The sequence below is a fragment of the Balaenoptera borealis genome (assembly GCF_965194805.1).
Source record: "Balaenoptera borealis genome assembly, chromosome: 8".
Classification (NCBI taxonomy): domain Eukaryota; kingdom Metazoa; phylum Chordata; class Mammalia; order Artiodactyla; family Balaenopteridae; genus Balaenoptera; species Balaenoptera borealis.
Window position 1 is genome coordinate 60,030,931 of NC_138865.1, and position 24,847 is coordinate 60,055,777.

General features: G+C 37.2%; 2 protein-coding genes across 21 annotated transcripts in view; both read left to right on the forward strand.

Moving 5' to 3' along the window:
• The window catches only part of MPDZ (multiple PDZ domain crumbs cell polarity complex component), a 358,570-nt gene extending 349,758 nt beyond the window's left edge, over window positions 1-8,812 (forward strand). For 19 of the 20 annotated variants that reach the window (XM_082401563.1, XM_082401561.1, XM_082401564.1 and 16 more), the window contains 8 exons: window positions 446-532; window positions 1,426-1,516; window positions 2,388-2,431; window positions 3,253-3,375; window positions 4,636-4,740; window positions 5,299-5,411; window positions 6,232-6,355; window positions 8,227-8,812. In XM_082401563.1, coding sequence (XP_082257689.1) covers window positions 446-532; window positions 1,426-1,516; window positions 2,388-2,431; window positions 3,253-3,375; window positions 4,636-4,740; window positions 5,299-5,411; window positions 6,232-6,355; window positions 8,227-8,373 — 834 coding nt within the window. In that variant the 3' untranslated portion in view covers window positions 8,374-8,812. The remainder of the gene's footprint in view (window positions 1-445; window positions 533-1,425; window positions 1,517-2,387; window positions 2,432-3,252; window positions 3,376-4,635; window positions 4,741-5,298; window positions 5,412-6,231; window positions 6,356-8,226) is intronic. The other variant, XM_082401554.1, reaches the window with a different exon arrangement.
• A 3,982-nt stretch (window positions 8,813-12,794) lies between these two features.
• LOC309633177 (uncharacterized protein) overlaps window positions 12,795-24,847 on the forward strand; it is a 102,643-nt gene continuing 90,590 nt past the window's right edge. Inside the window, exon 1 of the mRNA XM_082401694.1 lies at window positions 12,795-17,184. The gene's annotated coding sequence lies outside the window, so the exon portion shown is untranslated. The remainder of the gene's footprint in view (window positions 17,185-24,847) is intronic.

Here is a 24,847-nt window from a genome sequence, read left to right on the forward strand (position 1 = left end):
AGTAGAGAGCTTACCCAATTATCTGAGTACCTTTGCTATTGAGGGCAAAATGAATTGTTGCGGTAGTGGTTATTTTATTGTTTTTGTTTTGTTTTTTAAGATCTGAGTTACTTAGTTCTTTTGGCCTATCTAAATTAGTGCGTTTCGTGAGATAATTGCTTGATTCTCCATTTCTCTTTGCCATGACAGACACGCTCTCCATGTAAATCATGAGGCAGTAAGACAGACACTGGGTGTTGCTGCTGTTGCTTGTTGTTATAATTTTTTTTACTAGTTTTAATGTTTTAGAAAAGCCTTTTTCCACAAAGGATTGGAGGTATCCTTGCCCGTGGAAATTCCAAAAGGAAAATGCCTTTCAAAAACCCAGCCTTGAAGAGTAAAATGTAATCCTAAAGCTAACTGTATCATTTTATTTAAACATTTCATCGAACAACTTCCCCCCCAGTGTTCCCTAGGCACAGTAACCTTGGAAGTCGGAAGAGTCAAAGCTGGCCCATTCCATTCGGAGAGGAGACCTTCTCAGAGCAGCCAGGTGGGTAGCTGTGGGATTCATCGGACAATGCAGTCCATAGGCCAGAAGGAACTCAAAGATGGCCCTGACCATGAGTCTGTCCAGGGTCATGTACACAGGCCTGGCCCCCTGGCAGCTTGGCAGAGCGGCTGAGGTGCAGACTTTGTGATAGGGAAGAACGAGAGATGGGAGTGGACAGGCAAGCAAGGTGGATGGAGCTCTTGAGTAGTTTGTGAGTCATTCTAAGGAACTTAGTTCCAAGCATTCTTCTTTTCTGACATGATTCTTTTTCCATAATCTCAAAAGTGAACCGATTAATATATACATATAAAGCCTACAAAGACAATATATGTTTAAAGTATTTTATAACAAACATTGATCAATCAGTATTGAACTGTAGAAGCTCACCACCACGTATAAAAATATGGTGTGAGATAGCTGGAGCCTCTTGGTAAGCCCCTCTCCTGTCTTGCCTTCTGATGACAGAAGCCCATTTTTATCAGCCTGTCCTTAAGGACCTCTAGTCACCCCTGAATGATTACCATTTGTTTCCTGTCGACTGGCCCTAATTCTGCAGTTGTTGAAGTCCCCATCTATGTACAGCATTTGTTTAAATTTAGAGAAGATTAGCTTGGGTGAGATTATGAAAATCTACTAAAATTTTAGGAAGGTTGGAATCAATTGCATCCATTCTTTTACCTTTATTTATGTCATTGGACAAATTCTTCCTTAAAAAGAAAAAAAAAAGAGAAAACTCAGTGGAAACTCTCCATATTGATTGCCCTTCAAATTACCAAATGCCACTGTTGCTTAACAAGTATTTCTAAGTCCATTAAAAGAATTCTGAAATAAGTGGTATTTAGTGGGTATTACTATTTCCCAAACTTTCTAAAACAACTGTTATGTATTTGTAGATGAGTGAAGGGAGCCTGTCATCATTCACTTTTCCACTTTCGGGATCCAGTACATCTGAGTCACTGGAAAGCAGCTCAAAGAAGATTGCATGTAAGATTGGATTGAAATTTTAAGCATGATTTAGTGGTTTGAATTTTGGCCATCAACAGTGGTTTTTTCCCATTTTACTTTACCTCTGAAGCTCTCTTTCCTCTAAATCATCCCAAACCCTAGTATAGGTGCAAAAATTCAGAAGAGCATGAAGTAGTGCCTATAACGGTATTTCCCATTTGATGTTTTCCCTACGAGGTATACTAAACATTAGAATCAGGATCCTGCAATTTTTTTCTTGCGAAGCAGATTGTTGTATTTGATTTTTATTCCCTTTTTCTGTTTAATGTAACACCAATATATCAGAAGATCCCATTAAGTGAAGCTTTCTTTCTCCATGAAGATTGCAAAAAATTTGATTGATAAAATTAATATGATCCTCCTGTGTTTTAATTACATGAAATCATGATGCAGAGGGTTTTTTGGCTTGGAGCATTGGTTGAAAGTTGTTCAAATTGAAGAAACTAACCATATGGCAGTCTCTGTTTGCAACGTAACTAATATTCTAGAAATTTAGGCACTTAAGTCCATGGATTCTTTTTAATGCTTCCATGACTTTATTTCTCTCAGCTGTGCACATGTCTTTCTATCCAAAGCACATCCTGTCCTTAACTCATTCAAAGTGGATTATGGAGTTGTACAAGCAATGCTTGAAATAAGAAGGAAGAAATAGGATGGTGTGTGCATTTTTCTAACTGGGAAGTCCCTCTGTAAGACAGATTTAATCATGTGTGCTAGTAACTTTGAAACCCCCTTTCCAAAAAAATTAGGATACCTCACTTAGTCCCATCTAGCTGTAGACATCAACTAAAATTTAAACTGACATTAAAAATGCACTAATAACCATATTTTATATTTTTCCCATTTACAGTGGCATCTGAAATACAGGGATTAAGAGCAGTTGAAATTAAAAAGGTAACTTGGGAGAGAGGAAAAAATATAAACTCTTTTGACTCCAAAGGCATCTGCATATGTATTTTCCTGTTAGCTGCCTTACTATTTTATAGTACCATCTGATAAAAATGTGTATTATATGCAGTGGAAATAGCCCAGTGTAGTCTTTGCGGAATTTCCTTGTTTGAAAAATCATTTTTGGTATACTGTTTATTGCCACAAATGGTATCAACCCAGCCCCACGCAAAATAATGCCGGGTCTCTCTCACTTCTCATATTAGGATAAATTAGCCTTTGCTTTCAACAGAGACTTCCCATTCTCCTGAAACCGATTCCTCTGATAGCCATGCACAACAGAGAAAATAAAAGCAGATTTAAGTGCTGAGCACACTTGTAGACACTTCATACCATCGTCATTTCATTTAATAGTCACTGCAGCCCTTTGTGAGAGGCACGGTAATCTCCATTTTGTCCGTGAAGATCTAGGGATTCATTGAAAGCAGTGGACTTGTTCCAGATCCCAGCGTTTGTAAGTGTGGGTTTCTGGCTTTGAACACGGGTCTCTCTGATTCCTTTTCACTTCATCAGCTTCCTTGATTTTCCTCATTCCCCATAGCATGATTTTCATTTAGTTTTGATTTCTTTTACCTCCTGAACAGATGCTTATTTTTCTAAATCACATTAAGGACCTGTATCAAATAAAGTAATACAATTTTCTTGGGCATCATTTTCCACCCTCACATCTAGAAGATGAAAGTTAACTATAGAATATTGTGCCAAAGAGACCAAAAGCCAATTAAAAATATCAGTTTGACCAAAATACTCTGTCTGTCCAATGGCAGGGACCCACTGACTCACTGGGGATCAGCATTGCTGGAGGTGTGGGCAGCCCGCTTGGTGACGTTCCTATATTTATTGCAATGATGCACCCGAATGGAGTTGCAGCTCAGACCCAGAAACTCAGAGTAAGTTTTACTAATAGCCCTGGTAGCCCTAGCAAATCTGTCAAAAGGTTTTATAAACCCTTTGACTCTGGCCAGCTGTTGCAGGCAGTTTGAGATGTCTGTCAACTTTTAAATCCGCTTATCCAGCCACATCAGGGCGTGCTTTGGGTAAAAGATGAAGAAAATTAAAAGAGAGGAGAATTTGTTGTTGTATGCAGATTTTCAAGTAAATGAAATGGGATGACTTACAGTTGTTTCTTAATATTTTTTACTTGTTTGAAACCCTGTGGAAGAAGTTAAAATGAAACAGAAGGTATTCTCAGAAAGTATTGCCAGAATGAAGTGAAATTTTTTCTTTACGTGTTTTTTTGGTTTAAATGCTGATTTAACTTTATTAAATTGAAAATTGTCATTTATGTTGCATTTGTTTATCAGTTTTGCAAAAGTTTAGTGTAAACATGACTTACAATGTGAAACTATACAAAGCTTGCTTCAAAATTGAGGGATTTTGCATATGTAGAGCACTATGATAGAATTTATGCTAACTGCCCAGTTCTGAAATCATGTGAATATTCCATTAAAGTAACTCAATCTCTACAAAGTAAAATCTATATGGCCTCATGCCTTAAAAATAGTCTCAAACCATAATCACTATTTAAATACTCTCTAAATCGTAATGGTTCTATTTCCCTTTGCTATGTAAATTTATGACTGGCACTTAAAAACAGATTGTACGCGTAACACAGGGGTCAGAAAACTTTTCTGTAAAGGACAAGATGAATATTTTAGGCTTTGCAGGACATGCATGTGTGTCCCTGTTGAAACTGTTCAACTCTGCCTTGTGAAAGCAGCCAAATAATAAATCTGTCCTCCAACCAGATTTTATTAACCAAAATAAACAGTGGGCCAGTCTTGGCCTATCAGCCGTAGTTTGCCAACCCTTGACTTAGAGTCACAGCTAATGTGTATAATAATAATATCCAGAGAAATTCTGGTTCCCAAATGATAGCAGATATGGTATTCTTTTAATAGGAAGTAATGTCTTACCCAGGAGAAACAAAGAAAAGGGAAGCGTGATTCCCTGCCCATTGCACCAAAGATGATAGAACTCAGCCATTACTTGCAGCTTCTCTTTGTGGTTGCTGCTGCTTGGAATTGGACGTTTCCTTGGTTCTATTTCTATTGCTGATTAGTAGTATACATGTGGTGTGGAAGGTAGGGAAGGAAATCATCCCACTCTCCATGGCTGTTGTAGCAGATGGCTATTTCTCTCCCTCGCAGGTTGGGGATAGGATCGTCACTATCTGTGGCACATCCACTGAGGGGATGACTCACACCCAGGCAGTTAACTTTCTGAAAAATGCCTCTGGCTCCATTGAAATGCAGGTAAGATTTTTATCCCAACTCTTCTGAATATGGGTAGCTTGAGGACACATGAGCTTTAATGTCAAAGCTATAAAATGATTAAATCTCCTATTATTGTATTTACTATTTCCCTTGAACATAAATGATTACATTGAGAATTCCAAGAAAGTACATAGGAAATACATTCTGTCACTTTTTATCCTGATGCATTTATCATTTCATACTTTATATCTTAGGGGGAAAATTCATGGTCTTGGCAGGAAATGATTAATTGCTGAAATTTTAAGTGGTGTGATTGAGTGACTTACATTCTAAAGATCTTTAGAAAACAGTTGCATGTGAAACCATGTTTGAAAAGCATCAAAGAACTTGGTAGAATTGAATTAGTAGAATATTCTTAGTGTCAGTTGAAGAGGCCTCTGGACCTTATGAAATTCCTGCATTTATGTTAACAGAAATGATTAAGTGGATGATAAAATACACATTTTATTCCCAGTGCTCTTTTTGAAGAAAAACTACTGATGTCTTCCTAGCCACGTGAGCGTGTGCTTTTTCCCTTTATATTTCTCCTGTGTACAGGTGGTTGCTGGAGGAGATGTGAGTGTGGTCACGGGTCATCAGCAGGAGCCCGCCAGCTCTAGTCTTTCGTTCACTGGGCTGACGTCAAGCAGTGTATTTCACGATGATTTAGGGTGAGCTCATATACTATGGTTTGTATGTCCCTGTTACCCACATAAAGGTGAAATGTTGGAAGATGAGGTGTAAAATATGAAAACCAAGTGTTTCTAAACTCTTCGATTATGGAATGGTAGGTAGGTAGATAGACAAGCAGACATGCGTGCATGCTACTACTCTTCCCACATTTTCATCTCTGAGTTTTTTGAGGGAACATTTTAGTCTTGGGGGGGTCAATCTATCCTTTTAAAAATTCCAACATTGCCTAATCATTTAATGAATCATACTTGTGATTAAAAAAAAAAAATTCACAGTTACCCAAAACTTGAGTACACAAGAATTAGAATATAGAGAGAGGGGAAGAGAGGAGCATGCTGGAATTTTTACATAATTTGATGCAGCTTTTCTATTTCTTATCATCTATTTTTGTCTCTGAGCTTGGGAATACTGATGTTTATGACTTATTCCATCATAGTCTTTGGCAGTTTAGCCTCTCACTTTAAATAAACTGGAAAAGGAAGGAGCTGCTTTATACAATGAGAGCTTGCCATGAATATGTTAGGTTAAGGGTAGTATACATGAGTAATAGAATAGGGTGTTAAGTAGTATTTCATTAGATTATGTAAATTTAAGATACATAGCACAGCACACACTGACAATTTAAGCACCCCCAAAATACCCGTGATGGACTCACCGTTGGTAACACAGAGAGTTATACTAGCTTTAGGTGGATGTCAGCTAACCCATAACTTACAGATTCATGGAGATACATACGTATATGCCATATATATATTTTTTTAAAGTCTAAAGACTCTTTTTTTCTTCCCTTTACCGTAGACCTCCTCAGTGTAAGTCTATTACACTAGACCGAGGACCAGATGGCTTGGGCTTCAGTATAGTAGGAGGATATGGCAGCCCTCACGGAGACTTACCCATTTATGTTAAAACAGTGTTTGCGAAGGTAAGCTTGCAAATTTTAACCACCCTCTTCCCCCCTAAGCATTCATTAATAGTGGTCAGCAGCGGACTTATTAGTTTATGGCTTGAGGTAACGCCAAATGATTAACAGTTGATTATTTTCCTTTGGAAATCCCTACAGGAATAGGTCATTAGATATTTTTGTCCAATTTGAGGTTTAGTTATGTTTAAAGGAAAATAGGCTCAAATTGAAGTTCCATGGGTACTCTCGACAATATACATAAAACTATTAATGAACATTAGTTAGACAGTCAGGCCTGATTGTTTTCCTTTGGAAACAAGTTGTATGTGATTGAATGTCTTTTGCAAACAGGACATTTTAAATATGTTTATGCTAAAGAGCCCTGACATTTTTTCTCTTTGCATTTTTTGTTGTGAAATATAAAATAGGCACAGAAAAGTACATAAAATACATAAGGAGAATAACTAATAGGGCATTTATTTTGCAAGTTTCATTTCATTGAATGGAATAGAAAAATAACTACTAAAAATATTAAGGAGTATCCGGCAGCTCTATCACCTACCACAGATCAGCTGTTTGCATTCAAGGGATTCAATAAAGAAAAGAAAACTGTTGGTATATAGTTATAATCATATAGCATCCTGTTCTTTGGTAAGAATATTTAGAATACAAGTAAAGTTATTAACAACACTGGTGAAGCTATTAAAATAATTTAAACCCATATAATTATTGTTAATTTTTTGTTAAGACAATTTTTAGGAACGACAAAATTTCCTGCAGGAGAAAATTCAGATTCTCAAAATTTTACAGCACAGAGGAAACAAAATTATGTTAAACCCATTAAAAGATTTGGTACAGGGGCTTTTGATTAGTATTATAGTCCTTTAAAGTGCTTACTTAGGGAGGTTTCATTCTATTATTTTGAAAAAAAATTATTTTTCACCAATTTAAAGTGCTGTATCTATAGCTATAGCTATCTCTCTAGCTATAGGCTTAATTTATGAGATTTTTTAAAGCCATTGGTATGTCCAAAAATACAAACAGCATTTGCCAGTAAATAGAAGAATCATGCAGTCCTTTTTCTCAGCCTCGGAACAATTTATTTAAGGCGTGCTAGTTAGAACATATTTTAAGAGTTTCATCATTATGGATTCCTCATTAACTTTTCCATATTTTTAATCTTATATTTAATTGCATAATTGCCTACTATACTTATGCCTAAGATGAGGTTCTTTTCCAAACAGCAGTGTCTGTGTTTAGTCTTAATCATTTAGGGCCCATAAGGAATATGAAGACTCTGTCCACCCTTGGGAAGTAAAGAATCAAGCAGCTTAAGCCGCCTTTTGAAAGCCACAGAAGGAATTAGAATTAGAGTTAGCACGACTTGTGCCTTATCCTGTCCTTGTCAACATACATGTGGGCTTTTGTGCTTCTGCAGACCTTTGGGTTTGATGGCCCTCATGCCCTTGTCCTATAAAACTGCTTTTGTCCTGTAAAACTGCTAATCCTTTGTTTTCTTTCTGTCGGTCTTCTTTATAGGATAAAAAATCTTGGATTCTATGAAATCATTCCTACTAAGCATATTCCTAAATATTCTTTATTAATTTGAGTTCCTACCAACTGCTGTGCTGAACAGCCAAAAAGCCATCCAACTAATCTATTGACTGCTAAATTCTCTCTCAAATTGGAATCTCAGTGCTGAAGCCATTTAGGAGAAAGGCTTCCTTTGTGTCTGTTCATCATTGCTCAATGGCTGTGGAGCACCTGTGGAGCGCTGAGAGCAATGTGTGTGTACACGCAGAGCAACTCACATTCTCGTTTGGATCTTTTTCTGTTGTGTAACTGCGAGGCAGCATTTTTTGAGAAGTAAACAAGCCACTTTATAATTGCAGGGAGCAGCCTCTGAAGATGGGCGTCTAAAGAGGGGTGATCAGATCATTGCTGTCAACGGGCAGAGTCTAGAAGGGGTAACACATGAAGAAGCCGTTGCCATCCTTAAGCGGACAAAAGGCACTGTCACTTTGATGGTTCTCTCCTGAATTAGCTGCCAGAATTGAGCCACCTCAACTTCTCACTTACATCCCATGCTACAAAGAGAGTGGAACTGGTCCTGTGGACTCCTCCTGGGCTGTATTCATCCGGCTCTTCAAAACTGTAGGAAAAAATAGCATTTAAATTTGTTTTTCTCATATGGAAATGATTTTCTTACTGACAACCTAGCATCACTTTCCCTTTCTCTTTGCATTTTGTGATGGAAACTCAAAGAGAAGGGCTCTTTGCATAGATAAATCCAGTCTTTCTTCCTGAAGATATCTGACATTTTATAATCATGTGGGCAGAAATTAATATGGGCTCAACTGGTTAGTAGAGAAAGGAAAAAAAATCATTCGAAAGCTAACCAAGGGGAAATGGTCTCATGAAATTAAGGTGAAAATTGAAAATATAAAATAAAGAAGAAAATCTCAAGTTTTATAAAAATGCATTTTGTTAATCCACCTTCTCTCCCCACTTCTAACTAAAAAAGAAAAGAAAAAAGTTGTACGGAAAATGTTTAAAAATACTTTCAGTATTTAAAAATGTTGACTATTATTAAAACATTGCAACTCCCAGCTCTAATACGCACATATATAGTTTTCTCCTAAAATGGGCTTCAAGATTGGGTAGCTAACAACAGGAAGCAATGTTCCTAAGTTTGTAAAGAAACCACTTATTGCACATCTTGATGTTCATTTTCATTTTTGACCTATTACACAATATTTTCACATTTCTATAAGTAAAATGATGACGCTGCCCTGTATTGACTGCGGTTTCTCTAGAAAGCAGCCTTGCTAACCATGCAGGAGCATAGGAGGCTCTCCGAGTTGTTAGTGCTGGTTTTAAGGGATGCAACACTGAAACTGTGTCAGTGTGCTGTGCAGTTGGTTTTCAATTAGTATTAATCTTAATGACGGAGAAAAAGCAATGTGTTAGTAATTATTTTGGTTGTATGCCATTAGTAAATTGATAGAAAAATTAAGGGGATTAACATAAGTTCATTCCATTGCCTTATATTAACATCTTATAATACAATAGTTTAAGACTAAGGGAAACAGATGGAGCTGTTTATTGAGACAACTGGTGAGGAATTATCATGTGTTCATTCCCATTTTAGAGCGTGAAACTCCTACATTAGAATATATAAAGTCACTTTAAATATTATCTACATTTGTAACAAAAGTAGTGTACAGATATTTTATTACAGCGCTTATGTGTAAATGCGGAATTGAAGTGAATAAATAAGAAGTTTCGTGGTGCACAAAAAAAAGCAGGCATTTTTATTTTGTTCTTTTTACTGGGGAAAAGCTTTATTATACTGTTCAAGATTTACAATTTAAAATTGGCTTTTATCATGTCTAACTGAACATATGGTGTCCATAGTTTTACAGTTAGAGGAACTCTGGACAACAACATTATGAAAAGCTCACTGCTTTTTATGCCCAGAATTTTTACTAATGCTAAAAATGCATAGACTCCTCATGGAACAGAGGAAGATAAACAGCATTAAAGAAAGAGAGGTGTTGTGCCTGTATGTGCTTTTCTGAAACGCTACGAGTGATGCAATATTATAAGTTGTTCTTTAGAGTAGTCAAGAGTTGAAGCATGTTCAGATAGAAAAAGTCATAATGAAAATTATTTCTAATAATGAACATGAAAAATCTGATTTGAACACTGAGCAAGGACTTTAGGAACCTTTGTTCTGCCAGTTCTTCCCCTAATTAGCTAATGAACATATGCATTCCCTCTGATTTATCTCATCTGTAAAATGATAGGTGATTTTATCTCAAAGCTTATATCAAGTTCTAAAATGTAAAAATTCTGTGATTCTTAGATATACGAAACGAATGACACAACTACACGTTGCATCAGTTCGGAAGCTATTCTCCCCAGCCAGCTATTGTAAACTGAGGTACTTGATGTAACAAAACTCATTTCACTGTCCCAGTGACACATCTAACCTCTTAGTCACCAGTTAATGGCCCTCTCTCATGAAGGCATGTCAAGATCCTCTCATGGTTGGCTTCTGGAAGCTGAGCCACCCACTTTTATGTTTTAACCAGCAAAGATTTTATGGAGGCCGCTCTGTGGCACACCCTAGGAAGGCCAGTTAACCAGCCATATTGAAGTTTGAGTAAATGTGTGAAGGCACTCCAGTGAGAGCACCCAGCTGGGTATCTGTACTAGCCTGTAGGGCATTGCCCCCAAATTCACGTCTACTAAGAACCTCAGAATGTGACCTTATTTGGAAATAGGGTCTTTGTGGATGTAATCAGTTCAGTTAAAATGAGGTCATGCTGGATTACATTGGGCCCTAAATTCTTAAGAGAAGGCTATGTAGAGACACAGAGACAGAAGAAGAAGGTCGTGTAAAGATGGGGACCAAACAAACAAAAAACAAAACAAAGAGTACCTGGAGCCACCAGAAGCTGAAGAGATGAGGAAGGTTTTTTTCTCTGGAGTCTTCAGAGACAACTTGTCCCTGCCGACCCCTTGATTTCAGATATCTGGCCTCCAAGACTGTGAGAATAAATTTCTGTTGTTGTAAACCACCTTGTTTGTGGAACTTTGCTACGGAAGCCCTAGGACACACCAGTATAGTGTCTTGGATGTTTTTATATCCTTAGCTACTATCACTGTGCCTGGCAAATAGGAGAGGCTCTATACATTTTTGTTCAGCATGTAAATGATTGAATTATAGGTTGTGATTAATTTCATGGTCTTACCTTGTTTTAGTTAAGCTAGCTGCAGCCTTCGTACTGAATACAAAACAGGAAGCAGTGGGAATGCCACTTAGGGATGTAAAACACTGGGGATAAGCTCCCCTCTTGAACTGCTACCAATTAACAAAGTCAAAGCATGTAGAAGTGAAGAAAGAGAGGGAAGGAATGAAGGAAGGAAGGAAAAGAAGATTGAGAGGAAAAGAACATCGATGCATCAGCATTAGAGAGAGTGACAAAGGCTTATGCTTCCTATATTATTCCTTCTTGGAAATGTAAGATTTCTCCGTGGAGGAGGAAGAAAGTGAGCAAAGAGTTTGAAGACTTGAACGTTATAGTGTTATAGTGTTAATGTGCAACTCAAGACCATGTACAACTCAAGACCATGTACAACTCAAGATTGTGGCTTGCCCATAATAGGTTCAGTATATTTGTTTTTGTGATTAAATTATATTGGCGAATATTGCACATTTCTGGTGTTCTTTGTGACCCCTCCAAAATGATGGTGATGGTGATGATGATGACGTATTTGATTTCAACACCTACTGATTTATAGCAGCAGATGTAGCAATGCAGTGTGGCAAGTCAGTAGAGCCCATACGTCAGAACAGTGATGGAACTGGAAGCATAAAAGATTAAAATTCATGCAAGACAAGAAAAAGGAACTTTTTTTTCCATTTTAAGAATCTTGATAAAGCTGATTTTGATAGATTCAAAGAAGCAAAGTAAGCTCTTCCCTGCTGTGAGGTGTACCATGCCAAGCTGTCTTAGACCTGGTCATCTAGCTTATTGTCTGAGAATGCCAGAGATCTAGTGCCTGTCTTCAGATCTCCATCACAGTGAGTGGAGAAGTTGAAAAGATGCCTGCAGGGAGACAAGAATCAGTATGCTTTCTTGGGTCTAGGTGTGGGAATGTCGAAACTATCATCACCTACTTTCAGCAGCCCTGGTGTGTTGTTTCATGTCAGTGACAAGTATTCTGGAATGCATTTGATTTGTGCAAAGATGTTCCTCAACTTCGTCTACGAGGAATTAATGTTTAACTTTGACCTTTCCTAAAGGGAGCTATTTGTAAGGTGGAATTGGCCTCTGTTACCTCAGGAGGAAAAAAACATGTTGGTGGCAAGAACATTTCTAAATGAAGAGCGTGGAAACTAGGCAAAGCAAATGTGGTTACTATGATTCTTGTATACTTGACATTGCAGCTTCTTTTTTCCTTCAAAATACAGGTATTCCATTTTATGTAAATTAGAAAAAATTGTATAATTTGTCTAGGAATTTTATTTATCATTCAAGTACTGAAAGTTCAATTGTAGACCCTTCCAAGGAATTCTGTCAAGACAGAGGCAAATCTGCGGTAATGATATCAGAATTCTCTCACTGAAAATGTTTCTTGAAGTTTCAAAAAGTACTGCCATCAAAAAAAAAACTGCTTTAGGCAGCTTCTAAGAGGGAGCTTTAACTTATTCATTTAATACTGGACATTTTTCAGAAAGTTGTGTCATTTGCTGATTCTTTGTGATCCATTCTCCCTCCTTCCCCCATCCTCCTTCTCACATGTGGATTTTCAGAAATAAACAATTATCCTTGGAAAACCTACTTTTCCTCTTCTTTTCTTATTGATGTATTAGAAGTTGTGATTTTTTCACCTGAGTCTACCTTGAAATATTTGGCATTCAAGGTTCTACTCTCTGAATTTCATTTACCTAAAGGTCCTTTATTCCATTCAGTAAAACTTACAGGTTTACCTTGCTTTGGAAAATTAAATGAGATAACTATTTAAAGCATTAATACCATGCACATGATAAGCTGTCAAGAAATGGTAAGAGTTATTGTAGTATTATATCCTGGAAGACATAGAGTAATGTAAATTCAGTAGCTTTCTTTAAATAGACTTCCATTTTCATTTTTGTATTACCATGTCTTTTTCTACTGATGTTGGATGCAAATCAACTTATACCAAAATTTCAGTTGTTTTGCATACAATCTTCATGCTGTTTCCCATATCCTCATATAACTCTACTATTAATTACTAAATATCTTTACTAAAGATATTTAGTAAAGATAATCTTTAGTAATTATCTTTAATTACTAAATATGCTTTAAAAAGGAGTTATATCTCACTACTTCAAGTGGAAAACCAATATCATTTGCCATAAATTTAGGGTAATTATGAGCAAAAGTGATGTTGTTGAATTCTATCAAAATACAGTTGCCTACCGAGGATCAGAACTTGAGGCCTGCTCTCTTTGTCAGAAAGGGAGAGTTGTAAATACTAGAATGGTGTTAATGACTCAATAGAGACTCTCCTGGACTTAAAGGAACTGAAAGAAAATACCTTTTTCATGATGTGATTTAGTATTTTCTAGTGCCTTATCAGTGAGCCCTACAAAAATGATCTCACAATATACTCTCTCTTTGGAAGAAACTCTATTATACCAAAATTGGAAAGGTTTTGTTTGTAGACTCCTTTTTTAAAAAGTAAAAGCAAGCCAGTCAATTCCTGTTTTAAGAGTATTCTGCGCTAATGAGGTTATTTAAGATTTTGTTTATAAGACTTTCACTAAAATCAGAATTGGGTCATCACCTCTAATGCTCTAGTTTTGGCAATCTGAGTTTGAAATAAAGGACAAATGACATAAATTAATGGAGTAAAATTAATGTTGTGGTAATATTAAATAAAGCTAATGTCTCCTGCACCTGGAGGGTGATGCAGATGGCAGGCATACGTAATTATGCACCCTGCTGCCTTTAAGTGTACTGATAAACATCTCTCAACTGAGGATAAAATATGTTCATTCACTGCCTCCAGACACATTTGAGTAAGGCAACACAATACGTAAGAAACGTAGCCTAACATACTTATTTTTTGAGGAAAACATGCAATTCTGTAAGTTAAATGATTAACTATTTACCTCATTTTTAAAATAAGTCATTATTAGAGTCATGGTCTTTGCCCTTTCTGTGAATATTAAAATATGTGTCAGTTCCATTAGGAAAAGATTTTTTTCAAGCCAGCAAGGGAGTATTTTAAGTTTACATTTTTACTTACTATTACTCTTAAGAAGAGAAATTTTCTAATAGAATCCTAAGTAAGTTGATTTGACTTCTTACTCTAGGTACAAATTAGATTGGCCAGTTATCACTCAGATATTTATCAACTTGTTCAATTCTTTAAGAAGTAGCTGCTCTATAGCATTGACATATATACACTACCAAATGTAAAATAGCTAGTGGGAAGCAGCCGCATAGCACAGGGAGATCAGCTCGGGGCTTTGTGTCCACCTAGAGGGGTGGGATAGGAAGGGTGGGAGGGAGAGGCAAGAGAGAGGGGATATGGGGATATTTGTATACATATGGCTGATTCACTTTGTTATACAGCAGAAACTAACACAACATTGTAAAGCAATTACACTCCAATAAAGATGTTAGAATGTTAACATACGAAAAATCCTAAAAAAAAAAGTTTCATGCACCCCAATGTTCAAAAAAAAAAAGTAGCTACTCTAGAAAAGATGTCAGTGTAATAATTATGCATATAGATAATATATCTTACTGCAGCTACTTCAGAGATATCACTGAACTTTGTAAAACTTACTATGTGTTTTCTTCATTTAAGGAATGTGAATTCTCATAACTTCATTTTGTTGCAGTTGGATACCTATGCAGTTAAAAGTACAACCAGCAACTTCCAGTTTTAGCTTCAGAATGATTTTTAAAATGCTTTTATGATATTTGTTATACACACCCATTATTTTTCTTATAATTAGATGTATATTTATAGCTTACATTTTAAAAATAAAAAGGACAAGTAAAATACTCTTTTTCAGACACAGTTTTCATCAAAATAGATCTGGTGCCAGGTGTTCATTTTATGATAGAGGATGCTGGCTCACTTTAAAGAAAAAAAAATTAAGGCTAGGGAGCATATGATTTCTTCATCTTTTACTCTTTAATCTTAGGGTTAATAAATAAAGGAATTATACATTTTAAAATATACATTTATGATTTTTCTTGGCATTGGATAACTAAAACTATGGGAATTAGGTTCAACCCATTCATCTGCATTTATTTGTAAGTACCTGACTATTAGTTCTTCTATTCAGGAGTTGATTTTTTTTTTTCTAAAGCTTTTCCTTTCTGTATGTTACAGGTATTCATGTAATGAAGTCATCAATGTCTCAATACCTACTTTGACTGCCTTGAATGAATGTAAGTCAGAGCTGATAAATGTCTTAACACTGAAGGAGCTCTAGATTTCTCTGAAATGCAGTGTAAAGTGCATGGGCCTCTGGGTCTCAAGGCCCTGGGTTCATATCCTGGCTTGGTCCCCGACTGAAAGGCAGCTGACCTCTCTGAGCCTCTGCCTCCTTGACTGTAAAAAAGGAATAATAGCATCTTCCTCACAGCCCTATTAGTGTCAAAAGAGATGAAGTGTCTGTGCGTGGTGGCCCTTGGTAAATGATAGAAATATTGTTAATATTTCTAAAATCAGTGTAACTTCAGGGCTGCGATGATATCTCTAGTGGAATCGTGGGGATCATCTGGAGCAGAGTGTGCTGTCACTACTGTTAATTTGTATCCCCACTTTAAACATAAACTTGGGAAGTGTCCTCTTAGTTTCTCATTCTAGAAACATCCTCATAATTTCTGCTAGAATGGAAAGCAAAATCAAAAATGATTCCAGGAAAACTGAGAATGGCATAGTCTCATTGGATGGTGAAGCAAATGTGTCACTCCATATTTTAAATAAGATATTTTGGGGATGGGAGTTATTTAAACCTAGTGAGAGGTTTTATCATCAATCTGAGCCCCATCGCTTGCATAATAAGCCAAGTTTCTCGTTTTGAAAAGTAAATGGGAAGTTGTACAATATCCATCACTCTATAATCTCTCCTCCCCAGTCCTCTATGTTCAATTAGTTAGGATAAATAAACTTTATTTTCATCTTCCTTTTTAGGTACAATCTCTTTTCAGAAGGGAAGGAATGAAGAAACGAGTTTGGTAGACTAAACAGTCTTCTAGAAGGAAGTTGGTGAGATCAGACTCTCTGTCAGATCCTCCTTTCTTCCACATTAGGTATTATTTCTCAAGTGATTGATACTAAATAAGTTGGGGAAATGTAAGGTGGAAATTGTATGCCCTACTAGTGGTTAAATTTTTTAGTTTTTTTTCCCCCTAAGGATTTAAGGAAAGGAAATTAGCTTTTAAAGAGGACTTCTCCCAAGTGATAATCACGTTTGACTATAAAATAAGCTTCAAGTTCTTTTTTTTTTTTTTTTGTAGAGAATTAGCAGGTTGGTTTAATGGAGAGTTATCTGTTTTCTTGTTTTTTGTTTTTGTTAAGTTTAATTTTATTTATTTATTTATTCATTTATGGCTGTGTTGGGTCTTCGTTGCTGTGTGAGGGCTTTCTCTAGTTGTGGCAAGTGGGGGCCACTCTTCATCGTGGTGCGCGGGCCTCTCATTATCGCGGCCTCTCTTCTTGCGGAGCACAGGCTTCAGACGCGCAGGCTCAGTAATTGTGGCTCACGGGCCCAGTCGCTCCGTGGCATGTGGGATCTTCCCAGACCAGGGCTCGAACCCGTGTCCCCTGCATTGGCAGGCAGATTCTCAACCACTGCGCCACCAGGGAAGCCCAAGCTTCAAGTTCTTTGAAGACCTGGCTCTGACAGTTAATACTGTTAAAGATTTAGGTGAGGGTTGAGAGAATGGAAGCTTCCATATGGGATCCTGCAGCACGCTTTTCTTTGGGTGCAGTGAAGGGTGATGTTTTTCTGTACTGGAGAGCAGCTGACTAGTGCATGTAAGCCTAATTTCTAGATTTGGACATCGGGTGAAGTAAACTTATAAAGCATTCTCAGTCCCCACTTGTTAATAAAATAGTTTATGGGTATTTATAACATAAATCATACTTTTCAATTACCTAAATATTGGAAGCCAGTGAAGAGCCAAGAATCACCTTAAACCTTTATAAAGCATTGAGATCCCAAAGAATGTATGTGTCTGTAACCACCTGTGCAGAAGTGATCATTTGCAGGTAGATGAGCTCCTGTGAAAGCTGGGATGGGAAGTCCTAAAGTGTGAAAAGCTTTGGTAAGTTTTCCTTTATGACCATGGATCATATTTTTTTTTGATACTTGCAATGGTGTTCCTACTTAGAAAACTTATCTGTTTTTCAACTTTCAAGTGAAAACAAGAAACAGTTATTAAAATACCTTAACTTTCTATATGGGGATTCTGAATACAAGAGAGAATAGAAATTTAGTTACTAAAGAATTTGAATGGGACTGTGGAAAATGTTCCCTACTTGAAGGAGAAAAAAATGGGATCAGAGCCATAAATCTTTCCTTTAGTAAGGCTGGATACTTAGTTTTGCCAAATATATTTCTTAATGGAGATAATATCTTCCATCTAGGTTTTTTTAAGTTGAGATACGTAATGGATATGAAAGTTTTTAAAGTTTCAAAGCATAGATCATTGTTATTGTATATTAGCTAAACCACACATTTATGGATTTTTTGATTAAAAGTTCTCAAATTGACCAATACTGTCTAAATATATATTCTGTCATTTTCCTGTTACATAGTTCTAGAAATGAAATATCCCTACTCCTCCTACAATGCTTTATTAATGAATGACATATATACCACTCTTTTCCAAAAGTGTGAGGTGGTGTTATGTTTTTTATATTTTGTGTTAAGTAATTTTTTAAAAAATATTAACGATAAATCCATTAAAGAACAAACCCAACACTCATTCCCAGGCATGATCTTTCCACCCTTTTTATCATTACTGTGTCTTGGACATACCCATTTTATAGCAGATAGTTGTACCATGTTGCTTTATTTTGTGTACCTTATGGGCTCTGTTATTCTACTGAAAATAATGTTAGCTCAGGAGTTTTGCTCAACAGTGTGGAGACGGGTGAGGGAGGGAAAGAAGGAAGGGAGGAAGAAGGAAAAAAGTTAGTTTAGAGAAAGGGAGAAGATCATTAGCCCCAAGCGTATTCTGATAAGATTTCTACTATTGGATATGAAAATTAAATATGGACTTCCTCAGAGTCAATGGAAAACAAAAGGGCAGGGTCAATTATAATTATACTTCAGAGACAAAAAGCAGAATTTACAAAATCTCACATATTGCATATAAATACTGAGACCTTCGTAAGTGTTCAGTAACTGTGAACAAATGAATGATAGAATCATTTGGGGACAGACTTGGACAGATCAAGGAAAAAGAAACCAAAAATAATGCCAGTGGGGCCAATGCTAGTTTGCATTTTCTGCAACTTTTGTCTCTTTTCCTTCTTTTCAAACTTTTTGCTTAACTTTGAGGAGACTAAGAGAATGGTGGTAAGTCATCGATATTTTTCACTTTCTGAGGAAGTAGGAAAAGTGTACAAGGTCTCAGGGGGTTGAAGGGCAAATGCAGCTGCTGTTTGTTTCTGCAGACATCCCCAAAACTTAGGGCCAGTGGATGGTTTCCATGGGAACGCTTGGTATCTAGGTAGATGCTGGCAGAATGGTTTTAACCTTTCTGGAATGTAATTGAAGAAAGGTTACTTCTTCTTACTCAGTTGAAGTTACTCCCCAAGATAGTCTTTATTATAAAAAAGAAAATATGTGTATCTTATTTAATCAAACCCACTTTCCACAGCATATCAAATTGAGTGCAGCATCTACTGGACAAACAATAAATCTTCATAAATATTAGTACTAAGGCCTTGTTTATCTCGTTGCCTTCTACCTTAGGTAATACTAATGATAATGAGAATAGTCCATTCCAATAGTACCACTTGATATCATGCAAAGAAAAGAATATTTCCTCCGCCCTTTAGTCTGAAGTCCTCTGAGAAGCATCATTACAGGTGGCATGATGGAGAAGTGAAGTAAAGCTATAATCTAGATATTTCAGTTTCTCTAGTGTAGATTTGGCTTGAAGTATAATCACAATAAAGTATTAACAGAAAACTGAACATACAGAACTTTGGATTTTATTTTTGATAAATAAGAGTTGATAACCAGAGAACTTCTTGGTCCAGGAAATATTTTTTCACCTGTATTCTGCATGAACTCTTTAGAAAGTGAATGTTTCCTAGAAACAGATGATTGATTAGAGGCTCAGTGACTGTAGGGGCATCCTCTGTAGGATCTTCCCTAACCGTCCCTTCTCCCTTCCCCAAAAAACCCTCTCCCTTTAGTGAAAGTGTTTGTGTCCCATTAGAGCAGTTCCCTTGCAATACCATCATTGTTTCTATCCTTGTGATTCTTTTCACTGTTGTTTACCACTGTAGAAAGATGATTTGTTGCCTCTCTTAGAGAAATAGATAAGAGCTAAATTCCTGGAAATGAAAGGGCGTGTGGTCTTTGCCTTGGATTGGAAAAGTGGGAAGGGGCAGTGATGGCAAGCATTTCCTCAAGAAGTGTCATAATCTTAAGGACTCTGCTTAGTAGGAACTCATTGCTAAGGTAAACTGAGAGCGAAAGGGCAATCGTCAGGGGAAGACCCCAGTTCCAACCCGTTGTTTACTGCAAAGGCTGAAGGACCACAGCTCATTCTCAGAATTGTTGTAACATTTCATCTAGAAGAAGTGCTTGCAACGCCTTCTTGACAAATGAAGAAAACGAAGTTTGTAGGAGTTAAGTGATTGGACAGTTTCATAAAGCCTCATTGTCTTCACCCAAACCCTAGTCCTCCATAGTGAAATGTGCCATCCCAGATGACTCAGCCTTTTCTATCTGTAGCTTATTTGTCAACTTCTCAATCTCTTTTGCTTTCTCGTGGGCCCTCTCCAAATTCCCAGTACATATTACATGGTAGACTTGAAATCTAAAGCTGATTTTCATAACAACGTAATCAGTGGGTGAACTATAATTTATATGTAACCCAAACGTAAATGGGCTATATTCAAAGAAGCACAGACTGGCAACCAAAATATATAACTGAAAGGAGTCTAAGTATTTATTTCATTTATGAAACCTTAGTTTTGATGCTCATTAAACCTTCTTAAAAATCTTTTGATTGGTCTTTATCTTATCCTAATCTTTTACTCTCAAAGAAGGGATTAAAGATTACATGCCCTCTCCTGCTCATTTCCCAGTCGTTTCCTCACACTCTGTGTTGCCCTGTTTCTTTCCTCCGTCTTCAGGCTGGAATGGCCACTTGTGCCTGACAGGCACAGCAGGTTGACCAACAGGACTGCTGGCTAACCCAGAAAACTCCATATACTCCTTGACTGTCATGGAAGGAAGCACAGAGTAGCCCATAGGAAATAGATTTAATCTTTAACTCTGACCACTTTTTTTGGCAAAATCATCCCATTACCTGGTTTCAACACATACATAAATGATAGCAAGCAAAAAAAAAAGAAAAAAGAAAGAAAGAAATCTGTCTGCTTGGGAGAATGTGTAGGGAAGGCGAGGTGGGCATATGTGATGCACAAACATGTAACAGGACTGTATCTGGAACTGTGAAAATATGCATTTTCTATGCATTGCATAGCTCTCACTCCACCCCCCCTGCTCCCCACCTATCTTTCTCTCTTTCCCTCTCCTACTAAAAAAAGCCTTTCTTCCCTCCCCAGCCACAGTATAATATAGGCACACTCTCAAAGTAGCTGCTGGCCAAAATATTGGAGGAAAAAGTTTAGGTTCTTAATGCACAGTGTTTTCATTCTCCAAAACTATATCAGATATGGCTGGTGAGAGAGAAGGAATGAGGAATAAAAGGAATGAAAGGGCTTAAAGTGGGAAGGGGAGAAAGAATCATCCAGTGTAAGGACCCGGAAGCTGAGGGGAAGGGGACTTAGTGCCCTGTTAACCTTGAGTGATGATCCCCAGTTGACAGTTGCTTGAATCCACCAGCAGTGCCTTGACTCTGTTCCCTTCCCCACACCTCGCCTGTGGACAACCCACCATCTGACAAAAGTAGGCACTCCAAGTCATCCAACTGAAGGAGGGGGCGTTGGATGACTTGGGTAGGTTTGGTGACATGGAGGAAAAATCTCATTCCCTGGTTAAGGGGAGTGCATTTCATTATCAGTTAAGAAGTTCTATAGTAGTGAGGGCAGCAAGGACCATGGCAATTTCTGTTTCCCACATGCAAACATTTAAGTCCCCATACAGAGGATATCTCTAACTCCTGAATGGCTAGTGTTTCAAAAATGTTGTGGGAGGGGAATAGTTGGAGATGAAGAGGATAGTGGTTGAGAATAGAACTTGGAACATGTTTAACCACTTCTCTGGCCTGTGGTTAGCCTGGACACAGCCTGGTTTATTAAGGGGAAAAACTTCCCTTACTTGAACTGCAAAGACAGTTGAGCAGTGCTCTCTTCCCCAAGTCAGTGCTATGTGATCACTGCCAGGGGTCTAGCCCTGTTTTTCAGGGTGTGTGCTGAGCAGAGACAGGGAGGGAAAGACTTTATTCTCATTCTGCAGTCAGCAGGTCAGAATGGTTATTTTGGCTCCCAGCTTGACCTTGACTCAAAGCCCCACTTCATGTTTCCTGACTCTTTTACTGAGACCTTTTATTGTTCTCGTCTTTGTCCTTGGTCTAGATTGTCTACTGATGTTGTAGTCTGTTAAAATTTTAAATAATTGACATAGAAAAACTAGTTTGGGATGTGCTGAGTACTGGCATCCTAGGAAAACTGGACTTCACTAAAGGAGGAGGATGAGTTAAACACTTTTGTGGAGATTTCGAAGAAAACCATTGGGTGTGTTCAAGAACTCTAGAAGTGAAAAGAACTGGTTCTTTGTGAGTTCTGATTTTACTTTCAAATGTAAGGCTCCTATTTTCTTTGATCCATTTGTGTCACTAACATTACTCTTTTGGACTAGTTGTTCAGTTGTGCCACTCTGCCCAAACATGTCTTAGGCTTCCCACTGTGTAGAAAAATAAGCCCATACGTTGCTTAGTATTTGAGTCATCTAGCACTTGGCCCCAAATTTTCCTATCTAATTCACCAGTTCTGTTCCGAAGAAGCTCTAGTCCTATCATTCTGTTTATAATTTTCCAAACCTGGTTGGTACATACTGGCCTCCATGATTCTATTTACACTTAACTTTTTCTTTCTTTTAAAATTTATTTATCTAATTAATTTATTTTTGGCTGTGTTGGGTCTTTGTTGCTGTGCACGGGCTTTCTCAAGTTGCGGCGAGCGGGGGCTACTCTTCATCACGGTGAGCAGGCTTCTCACTGCGGTGGCTTCTCGGTGCAGAGCACGGGCTCTAGGCACGTGGGCTTCAGTAGTTGTGGCACATGGGCTCTAGAGCGCAGGCTCAGTAGTTGTGGCGCACGGGCTTAGTTGCTCCGTGGCATGTGGGATCTTCCCGGACCAGGGCTCGAGCCTGTGTCCCCTGCATTGGCAGGCGGATTCTTAACCACTAAACCACCAGGGAAGTCCCACTTACCTTTTTCTGAAATTATGTTTTCCTTAACCTGTCCCTGGGTTATTCACCCTTCAAGACTCAGCTCAAATCATTTATTCTTCATAATGTTTTGTCTTTAATGGGCTAGCGTGTGTTCGTCTCATGACAAGTACTTAGAACACTGATTATTATTAATCAGAACTCATCTTTCTTCTTCTTATGCTCATGAAATTTCATCTCTGGCATAGCATTTTTCAAGTGTTATATATTACTTACTTAAAAAAAAATCTTCTATGGTCTGAAAATAAATTATTGGAACATTGGTTATACTCAGTTAAAGCCATTTGTTTTATGTCAGACTTCTCAGAATGTCAGATATAGCAGTGTATTGTAAATCTTCACTGAGTGTGGAATACCATTTTCCAAACCAAATTGACCAAAAATATCTGGTCAGACTCAAGTTCCAAGTAATACATTTTAAGGAAGCACACCTCTACCACACTAGTCTTTGATCTGTTAAAGTCATTTGGCTATATAATCTCTTCCCCAGTAGATTTTGAGCTTCTGGCTGCATTGGGTCTCACTCAGCTTTTTACCCCCATAAAATATGACATATATCACATAGCAGGCCATAATACTTTTCCTTTTTAAGAGAGAAATATTTTTTTTTCCTAAAGGAACCAGAAAGGAGTTGAAAGCAAGGAAGGTAGAGAGGCTGTGTTTATTATTTTTAAGGAGTTAAATGAGTTGTGAGTGGTAAAAAGGAAACCCTCCGTGCATTGTCCAACATGCAGAGAGCATGGAGCTGGAGAGGGAAGTACTGGGTCAGCTTTTGGCATACCCACGAAGTTGCAACAAAGTAATTTAGCTCATATGGGAAGATTAGGTTGTAGAGTACAAGCCAGTCCTTTAATATTCAAATATGTTTCCAAGTTGGCTGTTCTTCCTTGGTAAGTTCTTGTGCATGGGTATATTTTAGTATTCCAATTATCTACCATCTCTCCAGCTTGTTAAATTTGACCAAAACCTTGATCACATATTATGGGCCTGGCATAGGATCATTCCAAAGCCAATACTAAATAAGAGGCCTGAAAATTCTTGACTTTACATAAGATTAAAAAATTTAAATTATGAAAGAATCTAATCTAATTCACTAATATTATAGAGGAGCCATCTTCAAAGTTACCAACAATCTATGGTAAAAGTGGGACTAAAACTCAGGTTTCCTGATAATGAGTGACTCTTTTCATTGAACACAAGTATTTAAAAGTGATTTGAATTCTTTTAAAAAAAAATTCAATACTTAAATAATTTATAATAATACTATCTTCCCATATTAACTTGATTGAGGGAAATTAGACAAGCATTAATCTTGTATGTTTGAAGTTGGAGCAAAGGAGATGAATGAATAATAGCTGATTATTATCATTAACTTATTGAGCTGTACTCTCAAAAGTTCAGACGTTAAACCATGAGACTTCATAGTCATCAGTATATACAAATCTCTAGCAGCACTCTACCTGAAAGATCATTCAGATTCAACTCTGTGTTTGACAGAGGAGGAAGCTGCAGATAAGCAACTTTTTCAGCAGGTATTAAAGTTCACTGTTTCTCAACTTGTGTCTGTGAGTTGGAGTTAATTTATTTTCATCTGCCTTCCGCATGGAAATATAAGGCAAATCCCCATCAGTTTATTGTCATTCCAGCTACTAAGTCTCGGGACAGTTACATAAAAACAAAACTAAACAAAATTATATTTTGATTATTATTGTGGTTACTGTTGAGACAAGTTCCCCACATAAGCTTGATTAAATGTTTATGTTTGTATGATAGTGATTGCAATATTAGGTTATTAGACAAAGCTGTTTTGTGATAAATTAATATTTTGAGAAGTTTAAAAAGCATTTCTGCATGTATAGTAAATTGTAATCATATGTGATTATAAAGCTCATTCAATAAGTGGAAATGTATTACAAATTGATAGGTTTAGATTAGCAGGGAACACTGTTAAGATGTTTTAGTGTAAGTTTTTGAAAATACAAGTCCCATTTAAAGGGAAAATTTAAGGGTAAAGACATTAAGAATTAGCCTACAACTTTTAGAGATACAATAAATAAATGTAGATGAACTAACCTTACACCCACGTTAAAATATGAGGTTCACCCCACGAGCTTCAGCTATTTCGGTTTCAACAACCATTGCTGGCTCATGTATGTGTATACAGTGCAACAGTGACACCACTGGGCCAGACTTATCTTACTTCTTGAACTTCAAAGTGTTAACAAAAAAAAAAGTTAGATGTTTATGAGAAATGGAGTCAATTGGGTAAAATGTGTGTATGGTTATGAAACTAGGCTATTGAATTTGGGGGATACGGGGGTCGACTT